The 23517-nt window shown below is 44.6% G+C and overlaps 1 protein-coding gene across 1 annotated transcript in view; it reads left to right on the top strand.

Annotated features, from left to right (window-relative positions):
* Positions 1–922: 922 nt before the first annotated feature.
* Positions 923–23517, top strand: part of TRIM36 (tripartite motif containing 36) — a 104500-nt gene continuing 81905 nt past the window's right edge. Inside the window, exon 1 of the mRNA XM_084833891.1 lies at positions 923–1034. Within this exon, the coding sequence (XP_084690017.1) occupies positions 969–1034 (66 nt within the window). The 5' untranslated portion in view covers positions 923–968. The remainder of the gene's footprint in view (positions 1035–23517) is intronic.

The following is a 23517-nucleotide window of genomic DNA, read 5'->3' as shown; positions in this document are numbered from 1 at the left end:
ACTTCTGAGTAAAGATGCATAGGCTTGGGCTGTAAAGGTACCAAGAGGGAGGCCTATAGGTGATCAGTGATGCAGCTGGACTGGACCTTGGGGCCAAGCTTGAGGGCCCTGCAGCCCAGGAGGCCCCCAAATGATCACCCAGAGAGTGGCAGGTGGTCAGGGCAGCGGAAGGAAAGTCCATTCAATTCCTGTAGTCAGGACAGTCCTATGACAGAATTGAGTATGAAATACAAAACTGCACATGCTCCGAATTACGCGCGCGCGCGCACAAACACGGAGGGCACATTATTTTGTTGCTGTTTTAACATCAGGAATGTAGAAGTGGTTGTAAAACATGGAATACAGGCTGTGGGGGACGGGGAAGAAATGTTCGTTGTGCCCTTCACAACTGAAGTAATCACATGGCCGTCTAAAGAGAGGTCCCCGGAAGACCATACAGTCCAGGGCCTAAAGTGACCTAGCTGCACCACTGTCGATGGCACATCGTTGTGACTGTACTTCCCGCTGATAATCGATCGGGCTTTGTGTTAGGCTGATCCCCGCTTGAGGAGAGGCGGGGGAGGCTGTTTGCCGTGGGGGGCAGCAAGCGGATGAAACGCCAGTCTCCTCTAGGCGGAGTCTGAGTGTCCCCAGATAGAGTTCAGCTAATGAAAATTTCACATCCCTGCAGCCTCTCATGTTTTCTTCTTCTTTTCTTTTTCCGTTAGCTCAGCTTCTTGACCAGCTTCAAATAGAATCAGTGAGGGCAGCGCCTTTTCCCCCTTTGCTTTTCCTTCCCAGCGCCCCGAGCGCTCGCCTCTCCCTCGGCAAAGCCATTTCCGACCAGGGAGAACCGCAAAGGGGGGAGTCCGAAAATTACGCTGCCTCGCCGTAGGAGCTTGACTGGTTTTTGTTTTAAATTGCGGGGTGGGGTGCGGGGGGGAGAAGAGGTGTCGCTTCTCGTTCATCGCCTTCTCGGTTCTTTCTGGATGATGTCTGAGTCAGAGGAAGGCAGTGAGTTTGGCTACATAGTGGACTTGCTGGAAAAAGGCAAGGTAAGGCGACAAAGCGCGGAGCCCTCCTCTTTCCGAGCCGGAGTTAACTTGCCCAAAGAGGCGTGCCGCTCCGCCGCGCGGGCGAGCGGGCGGGCGTGTGCGCGTGGTGGCGGATCCGGATATCTGCGGTACAATCGCGTATGGAATGCCAGGTGTGTCGGGCGCGTTGCGGGCGGGCGCGTGCCTGTACTTGTTGGCCACGCAACTTGTGTCCAGGGCTGTGTGGGGAAATACCCAAGTGGGGCTGGCTGCCGCCCGGATACAAAGAGGGAGCCATCCTGGCCGTTGCTTTGCTCTCTCTCTGGAAAAGACGCATCCTCGGTTAGTGGGAGCAGCAGCGAGTAACTTGCGTTTCCGAAGGGGCTGCACTTGGGCGGTGGGGCGCGCAGCCGCCTTCTCCGCACAGCTAGAGCCACAGTGCCGTGCAAAGCTGGGGCGGGGGCGGGGCGAGGCAGCCTGCCCCCCGGGGCAGCAAATTGGGCTGTGTGTCCATCGATAAGCCGTTCGTCAGCCGACCACAGATAAGCTTCAGTGTGCGGCTCTTGCCCCCCCCCCCCATAAATAGGACAGCCAAAACGGGCTTGAAAGCGAACGAAAGGCTCCGTCTCCTTGGGGGTGGGGGTCCTCCTTTTTCTTACCCGGAGTCTATATCCAAGAACTCACTAGGTGGCCTTAGGCAAGCCCCCCCCCCCCGAATTAAAAGTCCTCCTGTCCCGCTTGCAGTATGGAATCACTTTACTGTCTTACCTTACAAAGCGCCTTCTCCGAATTATGGCGATAACATACGCGAGGCATTTTTAGAGCGCGAGGTACCGTCAGCATCATCCCTTTACAGTGTACCTGTAACGTTTACCCAGATTTGTTAGTCTTTCATTAATACAGTTCCTTCACCTTCTGGATTGTGATCGGGGAGACGAAAGAATAAAAGTCAACATGGGAATTAAAAGACACGAGCTTGTCTGGTATGCTACTTTGAAACACAAAGAATTAACAGTTAATATAGATGGATGTTGGTTGAGAATATGGAAGACTCTTCAATGCTAGATCCTGCTATGCTGATGTTTTGCTACAGATGTAATGTGGAAAAATTAGCTGCAACCCTCTCTTATTTTACCCGACTTTTTACGCTGACCTATTAGGCTTATAGAGGTTTGCCAAGAGAACACGCTGATCATAGCAAACACTCTTTTCCAACAGCACAGGAGGCAACTCTACACATGGACATCACCAGATGGACAATATCGAAATCAGATTGATTATGTACTTTGCAGTCAAAGATGGAGAAGCTCTATACAGTCCGTAAAAACAAGACCTGGAGCTGACTGTGGCTCAGATCATGAGCTTCTTGTTGCAAAATTTCGGCTTAAATTGAAGAACGTAGGGAAAACCACTAAACCCTTCAGGTATGACCTAAATCATATCCCCTATGAATATACAGTGGAGGTGAGGAATAGATTTAAGGGATTAGACCTGATACACAAGAGTACCTGAGGAACTATGGACGGAAGTCCATAACATTGTTCAGGAGGCAGCAACTCAATCCATCCCAAAGAAAAATGCAAGAAAGCAAAGTGGCTGTCTGATGAGGCTTTACAAGTAGCTGAGGAAAGAAGGGAAGTGAAAAGCAAGGGAGAAAGGGGAAGATACACCCAACTGAATGCAGAGTTCCAGAGAATAGCAAGGAGAGACAAGAAGGCCTTCTTAAATGAACAATGCAAAGAAATCGAGGAAAACAATAGAATGGGAAAGACTAGAGATCTCTTCAAGAAAATCGGAGATCTCAAGGGAATGTTTTGTGCAAAGATGGGCATGATAAAGGACAAAGAAGGCAGGGACCTAACAGAAGCAGATGAGATTAAAAAGCGGTGGAAAGAATACACAGAAGAACTATACAGGAAAGATCTGAATGTCCCTGATAGCCATGATAGTGTGGTCACTGAACTTGAGCTGGACATCCTAGAGAGTGAAGTCAAGTGGGCCTTAGGAAGCATTAGTAACAACAAAGCTAGCGATGACAGTATTCCAGCTGAGCTATTTAAGATCCTAAAAGATGATGCTGTTAAAGTGCTGCACTCAATATGCCAACAAATTTGGAACACTCAACAGTGGCCACAAGACTGGAAAAGGTCAGTTTACATCCCAATTCCAAAGAAGGGCAATGCCAAAGAGTGTTCAAACTACCGTACAATTGCGCTCATTTCACATGCCAGCAAGGTTATGCTCAAAATCCAACAAGCTAGGCTTCAGCAGTATGCGAACCAAGAACTGCCGGAAGTACAAGCTGGGTTTCGAAGAGGCAGAGGAACTAGAGATCAAATCGCCAACATTCGCTGAACCATGGAGAAAGCAAGAGAATTCCAGAAAAACGTCTATTTCTGCTTCATTGACTATGCTAAAACCTTTGATTGTGTGTATCACAACAAACTGTGGCAAATTTTGAAAGAGATGGGGGTACCAGACCACCTTACCTGTCTCCTGAGAAACCTGTACGAGGGTCAAGAAGCAACAGTAAGAACTGGACATGGAACAACCGAATGGTTCAAAATTGGGAAAGGAGTATGATAAGGCTGCATATTGTCGCCCTTCTTATTTAACTTATATGCAGAGTACATCATGAGAAACACCGGGTTGGATGAATCACAGGTTGGAATTAAGATTGCCGGGAGAATTATCAACAACCTCAGATACGTAGATGATACCACCCTAATGGCAGAAAGCGAAGAGGATCTAAAGAGCCTATTGTTGAGGGTGAAAGAGGAGAGTGCAAAAGCTGGTTTGAAACTCAACATTAAAAAAACGAAGATCATGGCATCTGGCCCCATCACTTCCTGGCATATAGAAGGGGAAGAAATGGAAGCAGTGACAGATTTTATTTTTTTGGGCTCCAAGATCACCGCAGACAGTGACTGTAGCCATGAAATTAAAAGACGCTTGCTCCTTGGGAGGAAAGCTATGGCAAACCTAGACAGCATAGTAAGAAGCAGAGACATCACCTTGCCGACAAAGGTCCATCTAATCAAAGCTATGGTTTTCCCAGTAGTAACGTATGGCTGTGAGAGCTGGACTATAAGGAAGGCTGAGCGCCGAAGAATTGATGCTTTCGAACTGTGGTGCTGGAGAAGACTCTTACGAGTCCCCTGGACTGCGAGGAGGTCAAATCAGTCAATCCTAAAAGAAATCAACCCTGAGTGCTCATTGGAAGGACAGATACTGAAGCTGAAGCTCAACTATTTGGCCACCTAATGCAAAGAGAAAACGATGCTGGGAAAGACTGAAGGCAAAAGGAGAAGGGGACGGCAGAGGATGAGATGGCTAGATAGCATCACCGATGCAATGAATATGGACTTGAGCACGCTCCGGGAGAGAGCGCAGGACAGGAAGGCCTGGCGTGCTATGGTCCATGGGGTCATGAAGAGTCGGACACGACTGAACGACTGAACAACAAACAACAATTTTATCAGTGCTGATTGCTTTTATGTTGCTCTTTTTAAATTGGGGTGCTTTAATGTTTCCATATTTGTTTTCATTTTTAATACCCAGAGGGGTTGCCATGTCTGTTGCAGCAAAATCAACTAAGAGTCTTGCAGCACCATAAAGACTGTTTAACAGATTTATTATAGTGTAAGCTTTCATGGACTACAGCCCACTTCATCAGATGGATGAACTGTTATCCTGTAACTTACATGTGTATGTATGTATATATATATATATATATATATATATATACACACACACACACACACACACACACACGGTTGGGGGAGGTGTGAACAGTGTGGTCAGAAGGAACTGAAATGCAGAAAGTACAGACAGTGATAATTAACTCATAGACAGTGGCCATTTACAAGAAAGGTATTGAGTGGTGATAACACAGGCATCCTTGTATTGGTGAGCTGGTTAACCCATACAGTGTGATAAAAAAAAAAAACAACCTTTGTCCCTATTCAGGCCTCAGGTGACAGTTGAATCCACCCCCACTTCCCATATAAGTTGCAGGGTAACACCTCATGAATCTGGTGAAGTGGACTGTAGTCAGTGAAAGCTTATGTCATAAATGTGTTAGTCTTTAAGGTGCCACAAAACTCTTTCTCATTTTAAATTTGTTTTTATTGTATTTTTTATTTTTTGTAACCTGCCCTGGGAACTTGTTGAAGGGACAGGTTATAAATCCTATACACATTTACCTGGGAGAAAGTCCCATTGAACCCAGTAAGACTTACTTCTGAGCAGCCATGCATTAATATTGAGTTGTGTGACTTGGGAAGCAAAAGCCATACAATACAAATGTATCTTGCTAGAAACTCTTCATTTCAGTTGGCATTGCACCAACAGCAGCAGACACTTTCCATTGGCCTGTGCCTTGTTTCCTGGAATGATCAAATCAGTGAGGGAATTTTCATGAATGATGTTAAAAAATGCCTTCTACCATTTCTCACAAAATTTCAGTGTACTACTCGTCTGAATGATGGTTCTAATGTGGTGTATTATGTGCTAGTGTCTCATTTTAAATTCAAATAAGAACTTGTAGTCGCTGTAAGATGGATTTATATCGGCTTTTAATGCCTGATGAGTTTTTTCAGTTACTTAAGAATTAAGTGCCTTATTGGCTTGGAATATTATTTACCATAGAGCTACATAGTTTTGTACAGTGAGGGACATGCCTCACAATTAGATGGTCCTAATGCAGGTAATAGTGCAGTAGACAGACAATAGCGCAGTTGTATACAAAGAGAATTGGTGGAGTTATGTAGTCACTTGCCAATAGATGTGCGGTTGTTCTTTTGTGCATGTAGCTTTGAAGCGACAATGCTAAATGCTACAATTGCCCAACATTTTAGCCATGTCATATGTAGCTGTTTACCAAAGTGGTTCAAGTTATTTTGGTTCCTCAAATTAGCAATTAAAATGAAAATATCCTTGCTGTGGGACAAGTGCAGTATGAATGATTTCCAGAGGGTAGCTGTGTTAGTCTGTTGCAGAAAAAACAACAAAGAGACATATGGCACCTTAAAAACTGAGACATTTATTCTGGCATGAGCTTTTGTGTTCACTTCATCAGATGGATAGAGTACTATGGAGAGAGAGAGAGAGAGAGAGAGAGAGAGAGAGAGAGAGAGAGTGTGTGTGTGTGTATATATATATATATATATATATATATATATAACAGTACATATGGTGGGGTGGAGGAGGGGAAGAATGGTAAACAGGTCAGAAGGAAATTCAATGCAGAAGGTACTGATGGTGACAATCACATTATTAACAGTGGTAATTTACAATGCAGCTGTTTGTGATAACAAACATCCTGGCTCTAGGTAAGCCAATTAACACATGTAGTGTGATAAAAATCCGTTGTTCTGATTAAAGCCTCTGGCAATGGAATTAAAGCTGTTGATGAGTTCTAACTCAGCAGTCTCTTGCTCTAAACTGTCTTTGAAGTTCCTTTGTTCCACAATGGCAACTTTAAGATCTGTCCTAAAGTGTCCTGGGAGGGTGCGATGTTCCTCTACTGGTTTCTCAATATTGCCATTTCTGATGTCAGATTTATGACCATTTAATTCTTTTTGTAGAGACTAGGGATGTATGGCTTGTGTAAAATCCATTCTGTCTGTGTTTCGTGGATTGTCAGGTGCCTTTCTTTCTGTATCAGCCCATCACTGGAATCGGGCTTTTTTTTGTTTCTGAATTTGCACAAATTTGTGCATGCAAAAATGTGCAAATTCCCCCCAAATGCGCATTTTCATGCTTTAGCCTATAGGGGTTTTCTTACTTTGCATATTTTTCTATGACGAAATTTGCACAACATTCGGGAAAGTTAGAAGACTGGTCCACAAGTCTGCTGAATCCACCTGACAAAGGAAAAGCCCATCTGCTGCAGTATCCACAGGTCGGATTCATGAAAATCCAAACTCATTTGGTTCTGTTGCAGATTTCTCAGTCATCCCTAGTAGAGACTGGCCTGTTTGCCTTATGTAGAATGCAGAAGGGCATTGCTGACAGAAGTTAACATATATTCCATTGGAAGATGAGCAAGTGAATTCACCCCTAATATTGTGGGTCACATTATTAGGTCCTGCAATAGTGTTACTAGATATGGAGACAAAGCTGGCATCTGGGTTTATTGCCATGTCTGCTACCTGTGTTTGTATCCTTCTTATGTGGCCTGTTGTTGCTAGTGAGTAGCAGTTTTAGGTTGGGGGGCTGTCTATAAGCAAGTACAGGCCTACCACCCAAGGCCTATGAAAGGGAAGCATCGTTGACCAGGATGAGCTATAGATTGTTGATGATATATTTGAATCGTTTTAGCTGGGAACTCTAAGTGAAAACAAATAGTGCTTTGTTGTTTACTTTTCTGGGCTTCTCCTTCAGCAGATTGTTCCTGGATACTAGCCTGGCCCTGTCTATCTGTTTTCTCTCTTCATTGGGTGGGTATTGTAGATTGAGGAATACCTGATTTAGGTCCTTAAGTTGTGAGTCTCTGTCCAACAAATCTGAAAAGATACAGTTGTATTATAGGACTTGGCAACAATGGGTCTTGAGGTATATTCTGGCGAGAAGCTGGAAGCATGTAAGTATGTACACAGTGGTCAGTAGGTTTCCAATATAAAGTGATGCTTATATGTCCATTATGTAGTTGCACAGTTGTGTCCAGAAAGTGAATCTGTTGCATGGATTGTTCAAGGCTTAGGTTGATGGTGGGGTGAAAGTATTAGTCCTGGTGAAACTTTGTCAGGGTTGCCTGTCCATGAGTCCAGATAATAAAGATGTCATCAGTGAATATCATGTAGAGAAGAGATAGTTAGGGACAGGAGCTGAGAAAGGGTTATTCTACATCTGCCACAAATGGGTCTTTCCAATATTTTAGGTACCTTGAGGATCCAACACTGAAAATACTTTCTGGTTCATAAAGGCAGATCAGATGCAGGGAATTGTATGTTCCAAGGTTTGATCAATTCCCCTGCACTACCTCTGGGAGGCCGGAAAGAGGAGTTATCCACTCAGACTCTTTTATCAAGAGAGTCCATGGTTTTGGGGTTCTTTACATGAGGATACTGCATGTGAATAAAGAACCTTCAGGTTAATTCTTTTTCCCTTAGGCCTCCACTGAGAGGTAATTAGAACGGTAGTCAGGCAGCTGAAACAATTAGCTTGGGCAAACTTACAGTTCTGAGAAGTCTAGGTTGTAAGACTGGAATCACGCTAAATTGAATTTAAATATTTTTCTAGTGGAAGATTCCACTCTCACCCCCAGGCCAAATTTGCTTATCATATGAGACTTCCTTTGACTTCTAGAGTCTGTTGTATCTTGGCAGATTTAAGACACCTGTTATAATAACACTTTGCTGTTTTTGTTGGCATAAATTCCAGAGAATGAAGAATTATATACTTGACATCTCATGTTCTGAGTAGTTCCTGTATTTCCAGAGGCAGCAGCTCCTCCTCTAACCAAAGATTCAACATACTAAGAAATGGAAATCTGTCACTAGAACACTTAAGACTTAGTCCAAATGCCAATTTTAGGGCCATTGGACAGTTATTTCTTGGGAGAACGCTTTCCATCCTTATACTCTCTATTCTTGTCCACCAGATCTTTGCTTGGCTGCTCACCTACAGAAAATGGGGAGTGGCTGGGAAATAAATGGGAACAGTGCTATGGTCAGCACCAGTGTATTAGGCTGACTTTCTATTATATATGTTTGTTTCAGCTGACCTCTGTATGAGGTTTTAACTTACTATTTTTTTGTACTTAAAGTGCTGGAGGAGCCTTTGAAATTCTTTGGGTGTTTTGCTTTTGTGTCGGTAAAATACATTTTTGTTCACTCGTGTCCGACTCTTCGTGACCCCATGGACCATAGCACGCCAGGCCTTCCTGTCCTGCGCTCTCTCCCGGAGCGTGCTCAAGTTCATATTCATTGCATCCGTGATGCTATCTGGCCATCTCATCCTCTGCCGTCCCCTTCTCCTTTTGCCTTCAGTCTTTCCCAGCATCAGGGTCTTTTCCAGGGAGTTTTCTCTTCGCATTAGGTGGCCAAAATAGTTGAGCTTCAGCTTCAGTATCTGTCCTTCAAATGAGCACTCAGGGTTGATTGCCTTTAGGATGGACTGATTTGACCTCCTTGCAGTCCAGGGGACTCGTAAGAGTCTTCTCCAGCACCACAGTTCGAAAGCATCAATTCTTTGGCGCTCAGCCTTCCTTATAGTCCATCTCTCACAGCCATACATTACTACTGGGAAAACCATAGCTTTGATTAGACGGACCTTTGTCGGCAAGGTGATGTCTCTGCTTCTTACTATGCTGTCTAGGTTTGCCATAGCTTTCCTCCCAAGGAGCAAGCGTCTTAATTTCATGGCTACAGTCACCGTCTGCGGTGATCTTGGAGCCCAAGAAAGTAAAATCTGTCACTGCTTCCATTTCTTCCCCTTCTATATGCCAGGAAGTGATGGGGCCAGATGTCATGATCTTCGTTTTTTTAATGTTGAGTTTCAGACCAGCTTTTGCACTCTCCTCTTTCACCCTCAACAAGAGGCTCTTGAGATCCTCTTCGCTTTCTGCCATTAGGGTGGTATCGTCTGCATATCGGAGGTTGTTGATAATTCTCCCGGCAATCTTAATTCTGACCTCTGATTTATCCAACCCGGCGTTTCTCATGATGTACTCTGCATATAAGTTAAATAAGCAGGGTGACAATATTCAGCCTTGTCGTACTCCTTTCCCAATTTTGAACCACTCGGTTCTTCCATGTCTGGTTCTTACTGTTGCTTCTTGACCCTCATACAGGTTTCTCAGGAGACAGATAAGGTGGTCTGGTACTCCCATCACTTTAAGAATTTGCCACATTAGATCTGAAAAATCTGGTGATGACAAACAATCGTCATTTTGCACACACACAAACCTCAATCTCTGAGGATTCATGCATCTATAGGGTATATGCACTAGGCCAGCCCTCCCCAACCCAGTGTTCTCCAGATGTGTTTGACTCCAACCCCCATCATTGGCAATGCTGACTAGAGATGATGGGAGTTGGAGTCAAAAACATCAGGAGAACACCAGGTAGGAGAAGGCTGCTACAGGCAAAGGAAGACCACCCAGCTATTCTCTCTTTGTCTCATACGAGTTCCTTCTTCTCTAGAGATGTAATAATATTTTTGTATTTTGGCCACCTAATGCGAAGACAAATCTCCCTGGTAAAGACCCTGATGCTGGGAAAGATTGAAGGCAAAAGGGGAAGGGGACGGCAGAGGATGAGATGGCTAGATAGCATCACCGATGCAATGAATATGAACTTGAGCACACTCCGGGAGAGAGTGCAGGACAGGAAGGCCTGGCGTGCTATGGTCCATGGGGTCTCGAAGAGTCGGACACGACTGAACGACTGAACAACAACAATAATATTTTTGTGGGCAATATGCATGAACATGAAATACAAGGTGGTGGTACCTCTGGATAAGTTGCAAATGTTCAGAGGGATAAGTGCAGGGGAGGTTGTGCAAGGGGACCTTGCAAAGTTGGTTGTTGTTGTTTTTTTTAAAATGGATATCTTCTCCTCCCCCAATGATTTTGGGGAAAATTTGCTATGTTCTTTGTGTGTGTTGTGTAACACCCAGATTGACAGTATTAAGGTAGTGCTTAGTGCAGACTTTAAAACCTTGAGGAGCCTAGCTTGTCTCTATGGCTTTACTTTAACTAGAGGGAGAGGAAGCAGCAGAGGTGACAAGGTCTCCCCTCCCCCCCTCTGCCCCACTTCTGCTAGCTGCCAGGAACTGTTGGCGCCTTATTCTAAGTTGCCAGCAGGCATCACTTTCAGCAGTAAAGTGCTGAAGTACAGCAGTGCAGTAACTCCTGTGCCAGCAGCCAGGGAGAACATGCTGGTGGAGCTTGATCAGATTATAGGGGTGAAACTTCACATACCTGATAAGGGAGATAGTGTCAGCCAACCACTGAACACACAGCAGTGGAACACCAGAACGGTGGTTCTTGGAGGCCCAAGTTCCACTGCTGGAACATCTTTTGATAAGTTTCTTCTATGTCCTTCCCCTCCTTCATGGATCACTGCCTTGCTGTGGCGAAGGGGCTTGCGTAACTCAGTGAAGCCATAAGCTATGCCGTGTAGGGCCACCCAAGACGGACAGGTCATGGTGGAGAGTTCTGACAAAATGTGGTCCACTGGAGAAGGAAATGGCAACCCGCTCCAGTATTCTTGCCAAGAAAACCCCATGGAACGTATCACAAGGCTAAAAGATACGATGCCGGAAGATGAGCCCCTCAGGTCAGAAGGTGTCCAATATACTACTGGGGAAGAGCAGAGGGAATTTCCAAGTAGCGCCAGAAAGAGTGAAGCGGCTGGGCCAAAGCCGAAAGGACACTCAGCTGTGGGTGTGTCTGGTGGTGAAAGGAAAGTCCGAAGCTGTAAAGAACAATATTGTTTAGGAACCTGGAATGTAAGATCAATGAATCAAGGTAAGCTGGAGGAGGTCAAACATGAGATGGCAAGATTGAACATTGACATCTTGGGAATCAGCAAACTAAAATGGACAAGCATGGGCGAATGTAATTCAGGTGACCATCGTATCTACTACTGTGGGCAAGAATCCCTTAGAAGATATGGAGTAGCACTCATAGTCAACAAAAGGGTGGGAAAAGCAGTACTGGGGTACAATCTCAAAAACGACAGAATGATCTCAGTACGAATCCAAGGCAAACCATTCAACATCACAGTAATTCAAGTCTATGCCCCAACCACTGAGGCCAAAGAAGCTGAAGTTGATCAGTTCTATGAAGACCTACAACACCTTCTAGAACTAACACCAAAAAAAGATGTCCTCTTCATCATAGGGGATTGGAATGCTAAAGTAGGAAGTCAAGAAATCACCGGGATAACAGGCAAGCATGGCCTTGGTGTACAAAATGAAGCAGGACAAAGGCTGATAGAGTTTTGTGAAGAGAACACACTGATCATAGCAAACACTCTTTTCCAACAGCACAAGAGGAGACTCTACACATGGACATCACCAGATGGTCAATATCGAAATCAGATTGATTATGTACTTTGCAGCCAAAGATGGAGAAGCTCTATACAGTCCGTAAAAACAAGACCTGGAGCTGACTGTGGCTCAGATCATGAGCTTCTTATCGCAAAATTTCGGCTTAAATTGAAGAACGTAGGGAAAACCACTAAACCCTTCAGGTATGACCTAAATCATATCCCCTATGAATATACAGTGGAGGTGAGGAATAGATTTCAGGGATTAGACCTGATAGACAAGAGTACCTGAGGAACTATGGACGGAAGTCCATAACATTGTTCAGGAGGCAGCAACTCAATCCATCCCAAAGAAAAATGCAAGAAAGCAAAGTGGCTGTCTGATGAGGCTTTACAAGTAGCTGAGGAAAGAAGGGAAGTGAAAAGCAAGGGAGAAAGGGGAAGATACACCCAACTGAATGCAGAGTTCCAGAGAATAGCAAGGAGAGACAAGAAGGCCTTCTTAAATGAACAATGCAAAGAAATCGAGGAAAACAATAGAATGGGAAAGACTAGAGATCTCTTCAAGAAAATCGGAGATCTCAAGGGAATGTTTTGTGCAAAGACGGGCATGATAAAGGACAAAGAAGGCAGGGACCTAACAGAAGCAGATGAGATTAAGAAGAGGTGGAAAGAATACACAGAAGAACTATACAGGAAAGATCTGAATGTCCCTGATAGCCATGATAGTGCGGTCGCTGAACTTGAGCCAGACATCCTCGAGAGTGAAGTCAAGTGGGCCTTAGGAAGCATTAGTAACAACAAAGCTAGCGGAGATGACAGTATTCCAGCTGAGCTATTTAAGATCCTAAAAGATGATGCTGTTAAAGTGCTGCACTCAATATGCCAACAAATTTGGAACACTCAGCAGTGGCCACAAGAATGGAAAAGGTCAGTTTACTTTCCAGTTCCAAAGAATGGCAATGCCAAAGAGTGTTCAAACTACCGTACAATTGCGCTCATTTCACATGCCAGCAAGATGATGCTCAAAATCCTACAAGCTAGGCTTCAGCAGTATGTGAACTGAGAACTACCGGAAGTACAAGCTGGGTTTCGAAGAGGCAGAGGAACTAGAGATCAAATCGCCAACATTTGCTGGATCATGGAGAAAGCAAGAGAATTCCAGAAAAACGTCTATTTCTGCTTCATTGACTACGCTAAAGCCTTTGATTGTGTGGACCACAACAAACTGTGGCAAATTCTTAAAGAGATGGGAGTACCAGACCACCTTTCTGTCTCCTGAGAAACCTGTATGAGGGTCAAGAACCAACAGTAAGAACCAGACATGGAACAACCGAGTGGTTCAAAATTGGGAAAGGAGTACGACAAGGCTGTATATTGTCGCCCTGCTTATTTAATTTATATGCAGAGTACATCATGAGAAACGCTGGGTTGGATGAATCACAGGTCAGAATTAAGATTGCTGGGAGAATTATCAACAACCTCAGCTACGCAGACGATACCACCCTAATGGCAGAAAGCGAAGAGGATCTCAAGAGCCTCTTGTTGAGGGTGAAAGTGGAGAGTGCAAAAGCTGGTTTGAAACTCAACATTAAAAAAATTAAAATCATAGCATCTGGCCCCATCCTGGCATATAGAAGGGGAAGAAATGGAAGCAGTGACAGATTTTATTTTCTTGGGCTCCAAGATCACCGCAGATGGTGACTGTAGCCATGAAATTAAAAGACGCTTGCTCCTTGGGAGGAAAGCTATGGCAAACCTAGACATCAGAGTAAGAAGCAGAGACATCACCTTGCTGACAAAGGTTCGTATAATCAAAGCTATGGTTTTCCCAGTAGTAATGTATGGCTGTGAGAGCTGGACTATAAGGAAGGCTGAGCGTCGAAGAATCGATGCTTTCGAACTGTGGTGCTGGAGAAGACTCTTACGAGTCCCCTGGACTGCAAGGAGGTCAAATCAATCAATCCTAAAGGAAATCAACCCTGAGTGCTCATTGGAAGGACAGATACTGAAGCTGAAGCTCAACTATTTTGGCCACCTAATGCGAAGAGAAAACTCTCTGGAAAAGACCCTGATGCTGGGAAAGACTGAATGCAAAAGGAGAAGGGGGCAGCAGAGGATGAGATGGCTAGATAGCATCACCGATGCAATGAATATGGACTTGAGCACACTCCAGGAGAGAGCGCAGGACAGGAAGGCCTGGCGTTCTATGGTCCATGGGGTCACGAAGAGTCGGACACGACTGAACGACTGAATAACCACAACAACAACATGTCCTTTCCAATAACACTGTGATTAGAAGTAAAAAGGAGGTATCTGATAAGTCATTCCCTGATTGGAAAGTAGACCTGTCAGTCACAGAACTGCACCTCCTCTTCTGCCTCTCCCCCTCATCCCTGCTAGCATCTTCCATTTACAGAGAGCTTGTGGGAGTTTGAAAAGTGTATCAAATTGGACAGAACAAGTAAAAGGAACTCCACTCATCTGACTCTCCAAGAGTCTGTCAGCCTTGGGATAGGCTTGCTTTATCTTGGACCTGAGTTGTCTCATATGTGGAGGTGGTCTACCTCCAAAGTGGGGCTATTTGCTTTGGATTTACACCTCATCCAAGGCCTTTGCACACCCTGATCCTTTCTCCACTGTTCTAAAGTGTTAACAGTAACTATTGGGATTAAGCAGGAATAGACGTGAATCATGAGAGCAACTTGATCTAAGTGTGTCTGGAGTGGAGGGTGAGAAAGAATATTGCTTAGCCCGATGCAAAGAATTTTTTAGATCTTAGCTGGCCGAGGTTAGAGTTCCAGTTTCTCATCCTCTAGAGTTCGCTGTGTGCTCACCAGTTTGATCATTGCAGGCTCAAGGCCCTAGCTCTAACTGAAGAGCTGATGATAAAGGGGCAAAGGTCCTGAGCAGGGAGGAGGATGTATTGGGTGCCCTTATCAGTTCTGACTCACTGTAGTATCTTGGGACACTTAGGCCCCATCTACATGAGCCATTTGCCCCAGTGCTGCTTGGAAGGGAAGATACTTGCGACAGATGATGCAGTCCCTGCTTCGCAGCCACATCGTGGTTTTCACGGAGAAATCTGGGTTTTTCTATGAGTACTTTTGCTGCGATTTCCACTTGCTGCGGGTGTACCGTGGGGGTTGAGCTGTCTGCCCCTTCCTCGGATTGACATCGCAGCTTTGTTAGTGATGGCGTCACTGTGTGATGCCTTTTCGCCCCTCCCTGTTCTTCCTTCCCAGCTCCGCAGTTACAAAGGCATGAAGAAGCGGGCTGGTGGAAGCTGTGCTGATTGGTGGAAGGGAAAGTAGCCTGGGGTGGGGGCAGGGGGAGAGCAGAGGGGTAAACATGTCTGCCAGGAAGTAACTCATCGCCTTCAGTTCCACGTCGCTGCCTCTCACTTTAAGTATCGAACTGGAGAGTGGAGACATGCAGCTACAAAAGAACACAGCTGAGAAACGCTGGATGCCTGTGGATTCAAAGCTGCGCAGTTGAGAAAGGGTGGGTGTCAGGGTGGACAATTTTCATAAACATGTACTCAGAAACACTTCATTGAGCCTGGTTTTGTTTTGGCGGGGCGGAGCCTGTTGATTGGGCAGTTAATAGACTATGTGCTACTCGCTCTCTCCTCCTCCCCAGATCCTCCTCGATCTCCAGAGGCAGCAGCTGCCTGCTTGCCTGCCCGCCTCAGAAATGTGTATGCAGGGTCTACTCATAAGCAAGTCCTACATGCTAGTTGCTCACCCTCCCATGTTCCCAAGGACAGCCAAGTAACGGAGATGTGTCATCACGCATCAGAGTTTCAGGCTTGGAAGTCCGCATTAACCTGTCTACCGCCCCAGTTGTTAATTCACAGCGCTAATACAGCACAGTTCCTATGGAGGGAACAGTGAAATCGGTGCCATGTAGATGCAGCCGTAGACCAAGATAGTTCTAATTGTAGGGCTTGGAAATACTCTTCCTTGATGCTTCTAAGTCCTGTAGTCCACACTTGTATGGATCTTGTGCCTGCACTGATCCCTGCGTTTCTGCATGGCAGACAGGGCCAATTAAGGGCTATGTAGTCTCCATGACTGGCTTCTTTGGCTGATTTTAAAGGGTCCCACAGGAAAAGATACCCACACAGGCAGGGTGTGAAGAAAATGCCTTCAGAAAGAGGAGCAGTTTTGTTCTTACAAAGCAACAAGATGTAGAATAGAAATAGGTGAATTAATCCTAATGGAAGGAATTGCACAGGATCATTGGGGGGCTGTCCTTAGAGCTGCTCCAGAAGCTGGAGCAAGTATACTCCTTTTTAGCATGCAACTGCTGAGGGAACTGCGTGGGCTGCCTATCTGCTACCAGGCCAGGTTTAAGGTTTTGGTAGTAGTGTATAAAGCCCTAAACAACTTGGGACGGAGATACCTGAGAAAGTGTCTTCTCCCTTACCAAACTGCCCAGTCACTGAGGTCGTCAGAGAGCATGCTCATGGTGGTTCCACATGGACCTATAGCCCAATTGGAGTCCACCAGGAGAAGAGCTTTCAGTGTGGTGGCCCCCTTTCTTTGGAATTCCCTGCTCCTGGAGGTCAGGCAGGCCCCAACACTGCTGCTCCCAGCACTTGCTGGAAACAGCTCTCTTCCAGGAAGCATTTGTCAACTGACCAGCCACAGTTTTGTTGGTACTCTGTTTTAAAGAACGATTTTAATATGGTGTTTTAATTCTTTCTATCTTTTTATCATTTTACCTTTTATGTTCACCGCCCTGGAATCTGTTTTAGATGTGGAGTGGTATACAAATGTGGTAAATAAAATAACTAACTAAATAAAATGTTACAATGCAATATGAAGTTATCCTCCTGGAAGCAGCTTATTCAGGACTGGAGGGGTACCATTTTCTGCCTTGAACCTCCACCTTCAGATGGTATTTAAACACCATTTCTAGTGCAGCGTGGGTGCTCCCTGGCAAGGCTTTTATTGTGGAATTGCATGGCCTAATTCGTGGAATTTTATGGGAGATCCAGATGTTGTCATTTTCAGTTGGTAGACATCTTGTGTTTTCCCACCACTTTCCCCATCTTTTTTCTTACCAGAAAAAAAATTTGTAAAGGAAGAAAATATGGCATAGCATTACAATGCCTTTCCATCGTTAGTACTAGGAATCTTCCATCTGGAAGCACGCTGTGTGTGTCTACTTTGACCTTTGGGCTCAGGTATCAAAGTATCAAAGAAAGACACCAACTTGCAGGATCAGAGCAAGTGTTACTCCAAAAGATTACTCACTGCACATGCACACACAATGCTATTGGCACATTTCTCATAATTTCTCTGCCCCCATGCCCATGTGCTCTTTCTTCAGAAAGAAGGAAGCTGCTGTATAGCCAAGCCCTAAGTTCTTACTGGGATAACTTTAGACTAATTATGCAAGCATTTGACAATGCTAGATGTATATCAAACAAAAATAATATCCATATTTGCCTTAGCAAATGTTTCTCTGAGGGCTCTTTTGCATGCAAAACATGGCATGTTCATTCAAAGTGTTAAGGTGATTGTATGGCAAATGTATCCCTTCCCACCAAAAATATTTTACAGGTGGGAAATAAGTACCAGGGAGGTAGGATTGGCCATGGGAGCTTCCAGACAAGGCTTTAATTGTGTAATCACATTGGCTCATTCATGGAATTTTAAGGGGTGTGTCTGGGGTGGGTGGGGATATATCTTCAGTTCGTATGGGGGGTGGGGTTATCTTCAGTTTGTAGCCCTCCCGTGTCTTCCCACCACTTCTTTAATATTTTTTCTTACCAAGAAAAAACCCCAATAAAAAAGAAAAGATGGAATGCCTTTTGATCATTGGCGCTAGGAGCCCTCCATCTGAAAGCACCCCATGGCTCCTTGTTGTAGGTACATGCAGTGGCAAACACACACTTTGTATGGCATAATGTGTGAAGTGGCCTTGAGACAAGACCCGTTCTTGAGCAAGGCGATGTAACAGAATTCCAGCTCAGTTGACAAAGATGACTCAGCTCTAACAACTTTCTGTCTAAACAGTACTCTGAAAACAGAGCTTTTCCCCATTTGAATTACACTGAATCTTTATAAGGTAAAGAATCTGTTAGGCATCATGCAACAAAAACCTGTCAAGAAAAGAACTTATGGGCTTAGAAACTTTTCTGACTAGCTAAATTTAACTCCCCCCCACCCCCATGTTTATACACTGGCATCAGCCTGCAGAGGAGTTGTGTATAAATTGTGTTAGTGCTTATCACTCCTACTAGAAGTTAATTATGGCTTTCATGAGGTTTAGTGTATGCATAAGCCATGGCCCCATGTTGCTAAAAATACTTTTATTTTCTGTGATGACAGATGAGGGTATAGTAGGAAGAAGCTGTCATCTTTCAGGAAATTATTCATGATTTGTAAATGTAGTTCAAGGGAGGGAACTGATGATACTTGCAGCTTCTTGAAACTGTGAAAACCAAGCTCTATTTGGTGTGATGTCACTTATTAGAGTAATTTTGGGTGTCTTCTCTGCCACCTCTCATTATATGGGCAGCCTGCAGTTTCTAATAATGGTGGGAATCAAATTTGCCCTTGAATATTTTGCTGCCATATCTCTTCTACTCTCTCTCTCCCCCTGCTCCATTACTCTAACCCCAGCTCTGCTCTTGCTCTATCCCTTAGCAAGCAGGTGGGCTAAACATGTGCGCATGCATCTTGCTGAGGCTCCTCACTCAACCGGGGTGTGTGTGTATATCTTCAGTTAGTAGTCCTCCCATGTCTTCACTGGAGCTCCCATTCATTTCCAAACACCTCCTCACTCTCATCATGAGGGTATTTTTTGCACACTTCCTCACTAGTGCTGTTGCCTCTAGCTATGCTTAGGTGTCTCTGGTGATAGAACCAGCCTTGGTGAGAGTGAAAAATGGGAATGTGGCTGAAGTGTTCTTTCCCCAGCTTTATGAACAAAGTCTGTTGAACATCCTCTTAAATGCCCAAATTAAAAATGCCCAAATAGCCCAATTTAAAAAAATGGTAGTAAGAAAAGAGGAGACAAATTATAGCTGAAAAGGAACTAGAGTTGAGTAGTTTTAACAAAAGTAATCCAAGTGCATCTCAAGGTAGCATAATGATTTTCCTGACAGTAATCTCTTTAATCTTTGGGTGTATTACTTATTTCATTGTTACAGTCTATCTCTCTCTATATTACTATGGTTCTCTCAATGCTCTTTTTTCAACTGCAGTGTGCTGTCTGTGCTTGGATTAAGGGGTTGTGTTAGATGTGTGGCACACGGTAGGGGTTAACCCCCCCCAAAGGCAAGCAAAGTCTTGCTTCATGTTAGAGAGAACATGAGTACATTACCATGTCTCGATCAGCAGCTGCTTTGAAGCTTTAGCTTTTTGATGTTAGTTAAGCTAGGTGTTCAATATGATTTGGGGATAAGGGGGAAACCACTTCCTTAGTTTATTCATAAAGTTGACTTACAGGCAAAACATTTTCTTGACTGGAATGTTGCTTAAGGTTAAAGTTGCTCTTTGTCTAGCAGCAGCAGTTTTAAATACACACCAAATGATATGCACTCTTCTGTGAAGGGACAATGCTAATTCTGGTGCATTTCTGGGTAGTGTTTAATTTGCAGTATAGAGAACATAAGAAAAAATGTTTGTATAATATTATGTGCTTGAAACCAGCAAGAGGCTGACATTTGTTATTAACTAATACTGGATTTTATCCAAAGGTGTCTGTCTGCAAGCACAATAGACACCACTGGTGGAACAGATTCCCCCTCTCCTGCTGCAGCCCTCAAATCTGGGGGAACACTCTGGAGCAGCTTTGGGGTGGGCTGCAGGGGGAAGAAGAGGAAGCTTTATTATGTTGTTGTAGTTTATGGTTTTAAGTTTTGTTTTGTGAACTGCCCAGAAAACGGTTGGGCGGTATAGAAACATAACTAACTTTTGAACGAAACAGGATAGATTTGTTTCCCAAATAGCAGTGGTTCCAGGTAAGTATACCACAGTACACAGTTGGAAACCAATCCTCTCATATGGGAAATGTTATTGAATCCTGTCCCAGGCTGTTAACTTTGTGAAGCAGGTTTGTGCTCTTTGCAGAGGAGTCTTTACGCTTGATTGAAGTTTGTTTATTTATTTATTTATTGCATTTATATCCCGCCCTTTTTCCTCTTGCAAGGAACCCAAGGCGGCTTACATTATCCTCCTCCTCTCCGTTTTATTCTCACAACAACAACCCTGTGAGGTAGGTTGGGCTGAGAGTCTGTGACTGGCCCAAAGTCACCCAGTGAGCTTCCATGGTCAAGTGGGGACTAGAACCCGGATCTTCCAGCTCCCAGTCCGTCCCTCTCACCACTACACTACACTGGCTCTCTGAGGTTTCTGTGGCCTATGACTATTTTACAGGTACAATCATAGTCATTTTTATTAAAGAGTAAGGCCCACCATTGAGCACAATGGGGCTTACTTTTGAGTAAACATGGACATATTATGCTATCCATGTGTCTGCTCTGGAAGCAGTGCAGTCTGTGGTATCCAGCATCTGCTAGGCCAGGATAATACCTTAGATCCTCCCTCCCTCAACAGACAAAAGTGCTCTTAATATAATCATTTTAGCAAAGCAATTAGTCTACATCTCCAGGAGCCTTGTTGAACAGGAATTAGTTTGTTTAAACCTAATAGAAATTAGCTGGGGCTGGGGGAGATAGAGCTGATTTTAGGCTGTGAACCTATACATGCTTATCTGGGAGTAAGCCCCATTGAACTCAATGGGGATTTCTTTTTGAGTAGAAATGTATAGAATTGCACTATTAGCTTGTGCAAGCTGAGAATTGTAGGACTTTTTCTGTCTAAACATGCATAGGACTGCAGCCTTAGTTGTATTTTTATAGCTTCTGGATTTTACTGACCTTATATATTTTATGGCTAATGTTCTGAGATGTTGTATTATTTTATTTTATTTTATGTATTTTATTATTTTACATCTCCCCAGGATTTTGTCCTGAAGGGCAGTTTATAACTTCATTCATTCATAATAAATAAAATGGGGAGTTTTGATATTCTAGACAATAACTACTGGTTTGGGAGATTTATTTGCTGATTAAAACTAGGGCTGTGCAGGGATGCCCCGATCTGACTCGGAAGCCACTCCGTGGCTTCGGAGTTGGGCCCGATTTGGCTCGGGCTGATTCAGGGCCCCCCCGACCTGATTTGACCCTGACCCCGAAGTGGAATTTGGATGGCCGAACCCTGCTTTTGGTCCCCCCCCCACTCCCACGCAACCCCCCAGCTCCCTACCTTGCCGCCACCTCCTCCTCCATCACCACTACCTTCTCCTTTGTTGCTGCCTTCTCCTCCTCCATCGCCTCTGCTGCCACCCCCTCCTCCGCTGCTGCCTCCTCCTCCTTCTTCTTCTCCACTGCCACCTCCTCCTCCTCTGCCACTGCCGTCATTGCCACCACCAGCCTCTGAGGACTGGACACGTGCTGGCTCTTATTGCAGGGAGTCGCCATTTTAAGAATGGCAACTTCCAGGAACTTCCAGGAAGTTGCCATTTTAAAAATGGTGACTCCCTACAATAAGAGCCAACGTGTGTCCAGGCCTCAGGAGCTGGCAGCGGTGATGGTGGCGGTGGAGGTGGTGGAGAAGGCGGTGGCAGTGGAGAAGGTGGCAGCGGTAGAGCCAGTGGCAGCAGTGACAGTGATGATGGTGGTGGAGGCGGAGGCAATGGAGGTGCTGGCGGCGACGGAGATAGCAGCAGTGGAGGTGGGCGGCTCAGGTAAGGATGTGGAGGTGTCGGCGTGGCTGGGGTGCCGAAGCTCCGAAGCGCACCGAGCACTTTGGAGAGTCCCCGACCTGCTCCGGATCACTTCGTGCCCCCTGCACTTCGCCTCAGAAGGGGCTCAAAGTGACCTGAAGCAGCCTGCTTTGATTCAGGCTTCGGGCCTCGGGCCAAAGTGGTGCACAACCCTAATTAAAACCCTAATATGTCTTCAAATAAGATAGTAAACAATAAAGAACAAATAATGTGTGGGGCCATAATACAACCCAAAGATTGTATTGTAGAAAAGGACTTTGTTCTACTTAGGATAGTTTTTGCAAATGCTCTGTATGTGGTTCATGGCAGTCTGAAAAAAGAGAAGCATTTGTGACTCCTTAGTCTTTCTGCTGAATTAGTAGTGGATTGCTGCTTTGAGCTTTCAATGTTGTTACAGCTTAAAAGAGTTAAGAAGAATGGATGAATAGTTATACAATTGTCCTGGACCAGGTGGTGGTTTAAAATGTGCTTTCAGTGTATACTACATTACTGATCTTTTTATCCATCGCAATTTTAATATGCTAGCAGAGCAAGATAATTGAAATCTTGCTTTGAAAGCACCTTAACGTCAAAACAAACAGATACATGAACAGGTTAATCCTTTTGATCTGTCAGAAAGAGGATTGAGCAAGCAGTGTACTCTTTCACAAAGAATTCTTGACAATAACAAAAATTGGGAGGGACAGCAAAGAAACCTGCAATTTATAATGGAACAACCGTGTCCATATGTGCACGTGCAAAATCAGTTATTGTTGATTAATGCTCCGTGAATAGATGGTGATTGTGTTAACTCAGTCTCAGGCAGGCTTTCTCCATTTTATTTCAGGACTGGAACAATCTAAGACTTGTTTTTCATTGCCCTTAAGAACTGAGGAATTATCTATATGAATTTTTGCTGTTAACCATGATTAGTTAGCATGTGGCAGCTGTGGCTTTCAGCCACTTACTTTGGAATAGTCCCACTGGTGTGAATCTGTATATTCTGGCTACTCTAAGACTCACTCTCAAACATCTTTCAAGTTTACAAATAAGGCTGGCTCTACACCACAATGTGCCAAGGGGCAGGGGTGGGGAGCAACCTCCTACTTTTTCCAGTTTAAAACAGGCCCATTCCCAGCAAGTTACTTCTTGTTTTTTAGCAAGCACTTGCCTCCTGTTTCTTCCGCTGTATCCTGGAATCCTCCTGGCTTACTTGGTGAATGTTGAGCATTTATAAAGTTTGCACATGTTCAGAATCTTCCTGCATTCACAATTCCGGGGGGGGGAGGGAGGAAGAGCATGGGAGGGAATGCTCCGCCTGCCTCCCAGATACAGGCATTAGTAATTCTCCTGCACCTGAGAACGTAATATTTTAGGGAAATGGGTGCCCTTACCCAGAACTCTGTTCTTGTTGTTGTTCTTTAGATTGCACCTCTTGTCATTGAGGCAGGCAAGGGCAGGAAGACAACACAGAGCCCTTGGCCTCTGCTCCTTCCTTTTATTTATGGAGCAACAACAGCAATAAAGAAAGTTACTGACTGTGTGTTCTGTATGTAAAAGAGAGCAAGCCTATTTGCATAATGGAGAGTGGCTACCATTTGGGGGGTTGGGAGACTTCATGTGTTGGAGGGAGCAGTGGGAAGTGGCTTCAGAGAGTCTCTTTTTCTCTCTTTCCCACCATTTGGTGCCAAGCCCCAATCAAGTCTCTCTGCATCCAA

The sequence above is a fragment of the Heloderma suspectum genome, chromosome 2 (genome assembly GCF_057233095.1).
Source record: "Heloderma suspectum isolate Gila_16-S chromosome 2, 16-S_ref, whole genome shotgun sequence".
NCBI lineage: Eukaryota > Metazoa > Chordata > Lepidosauria > Squamata > Helodermatidae > Heloderma > Heloderma suspectum.
This window is presented reverse-complemented; position numbering and strand designations above follow the sequence as displayed.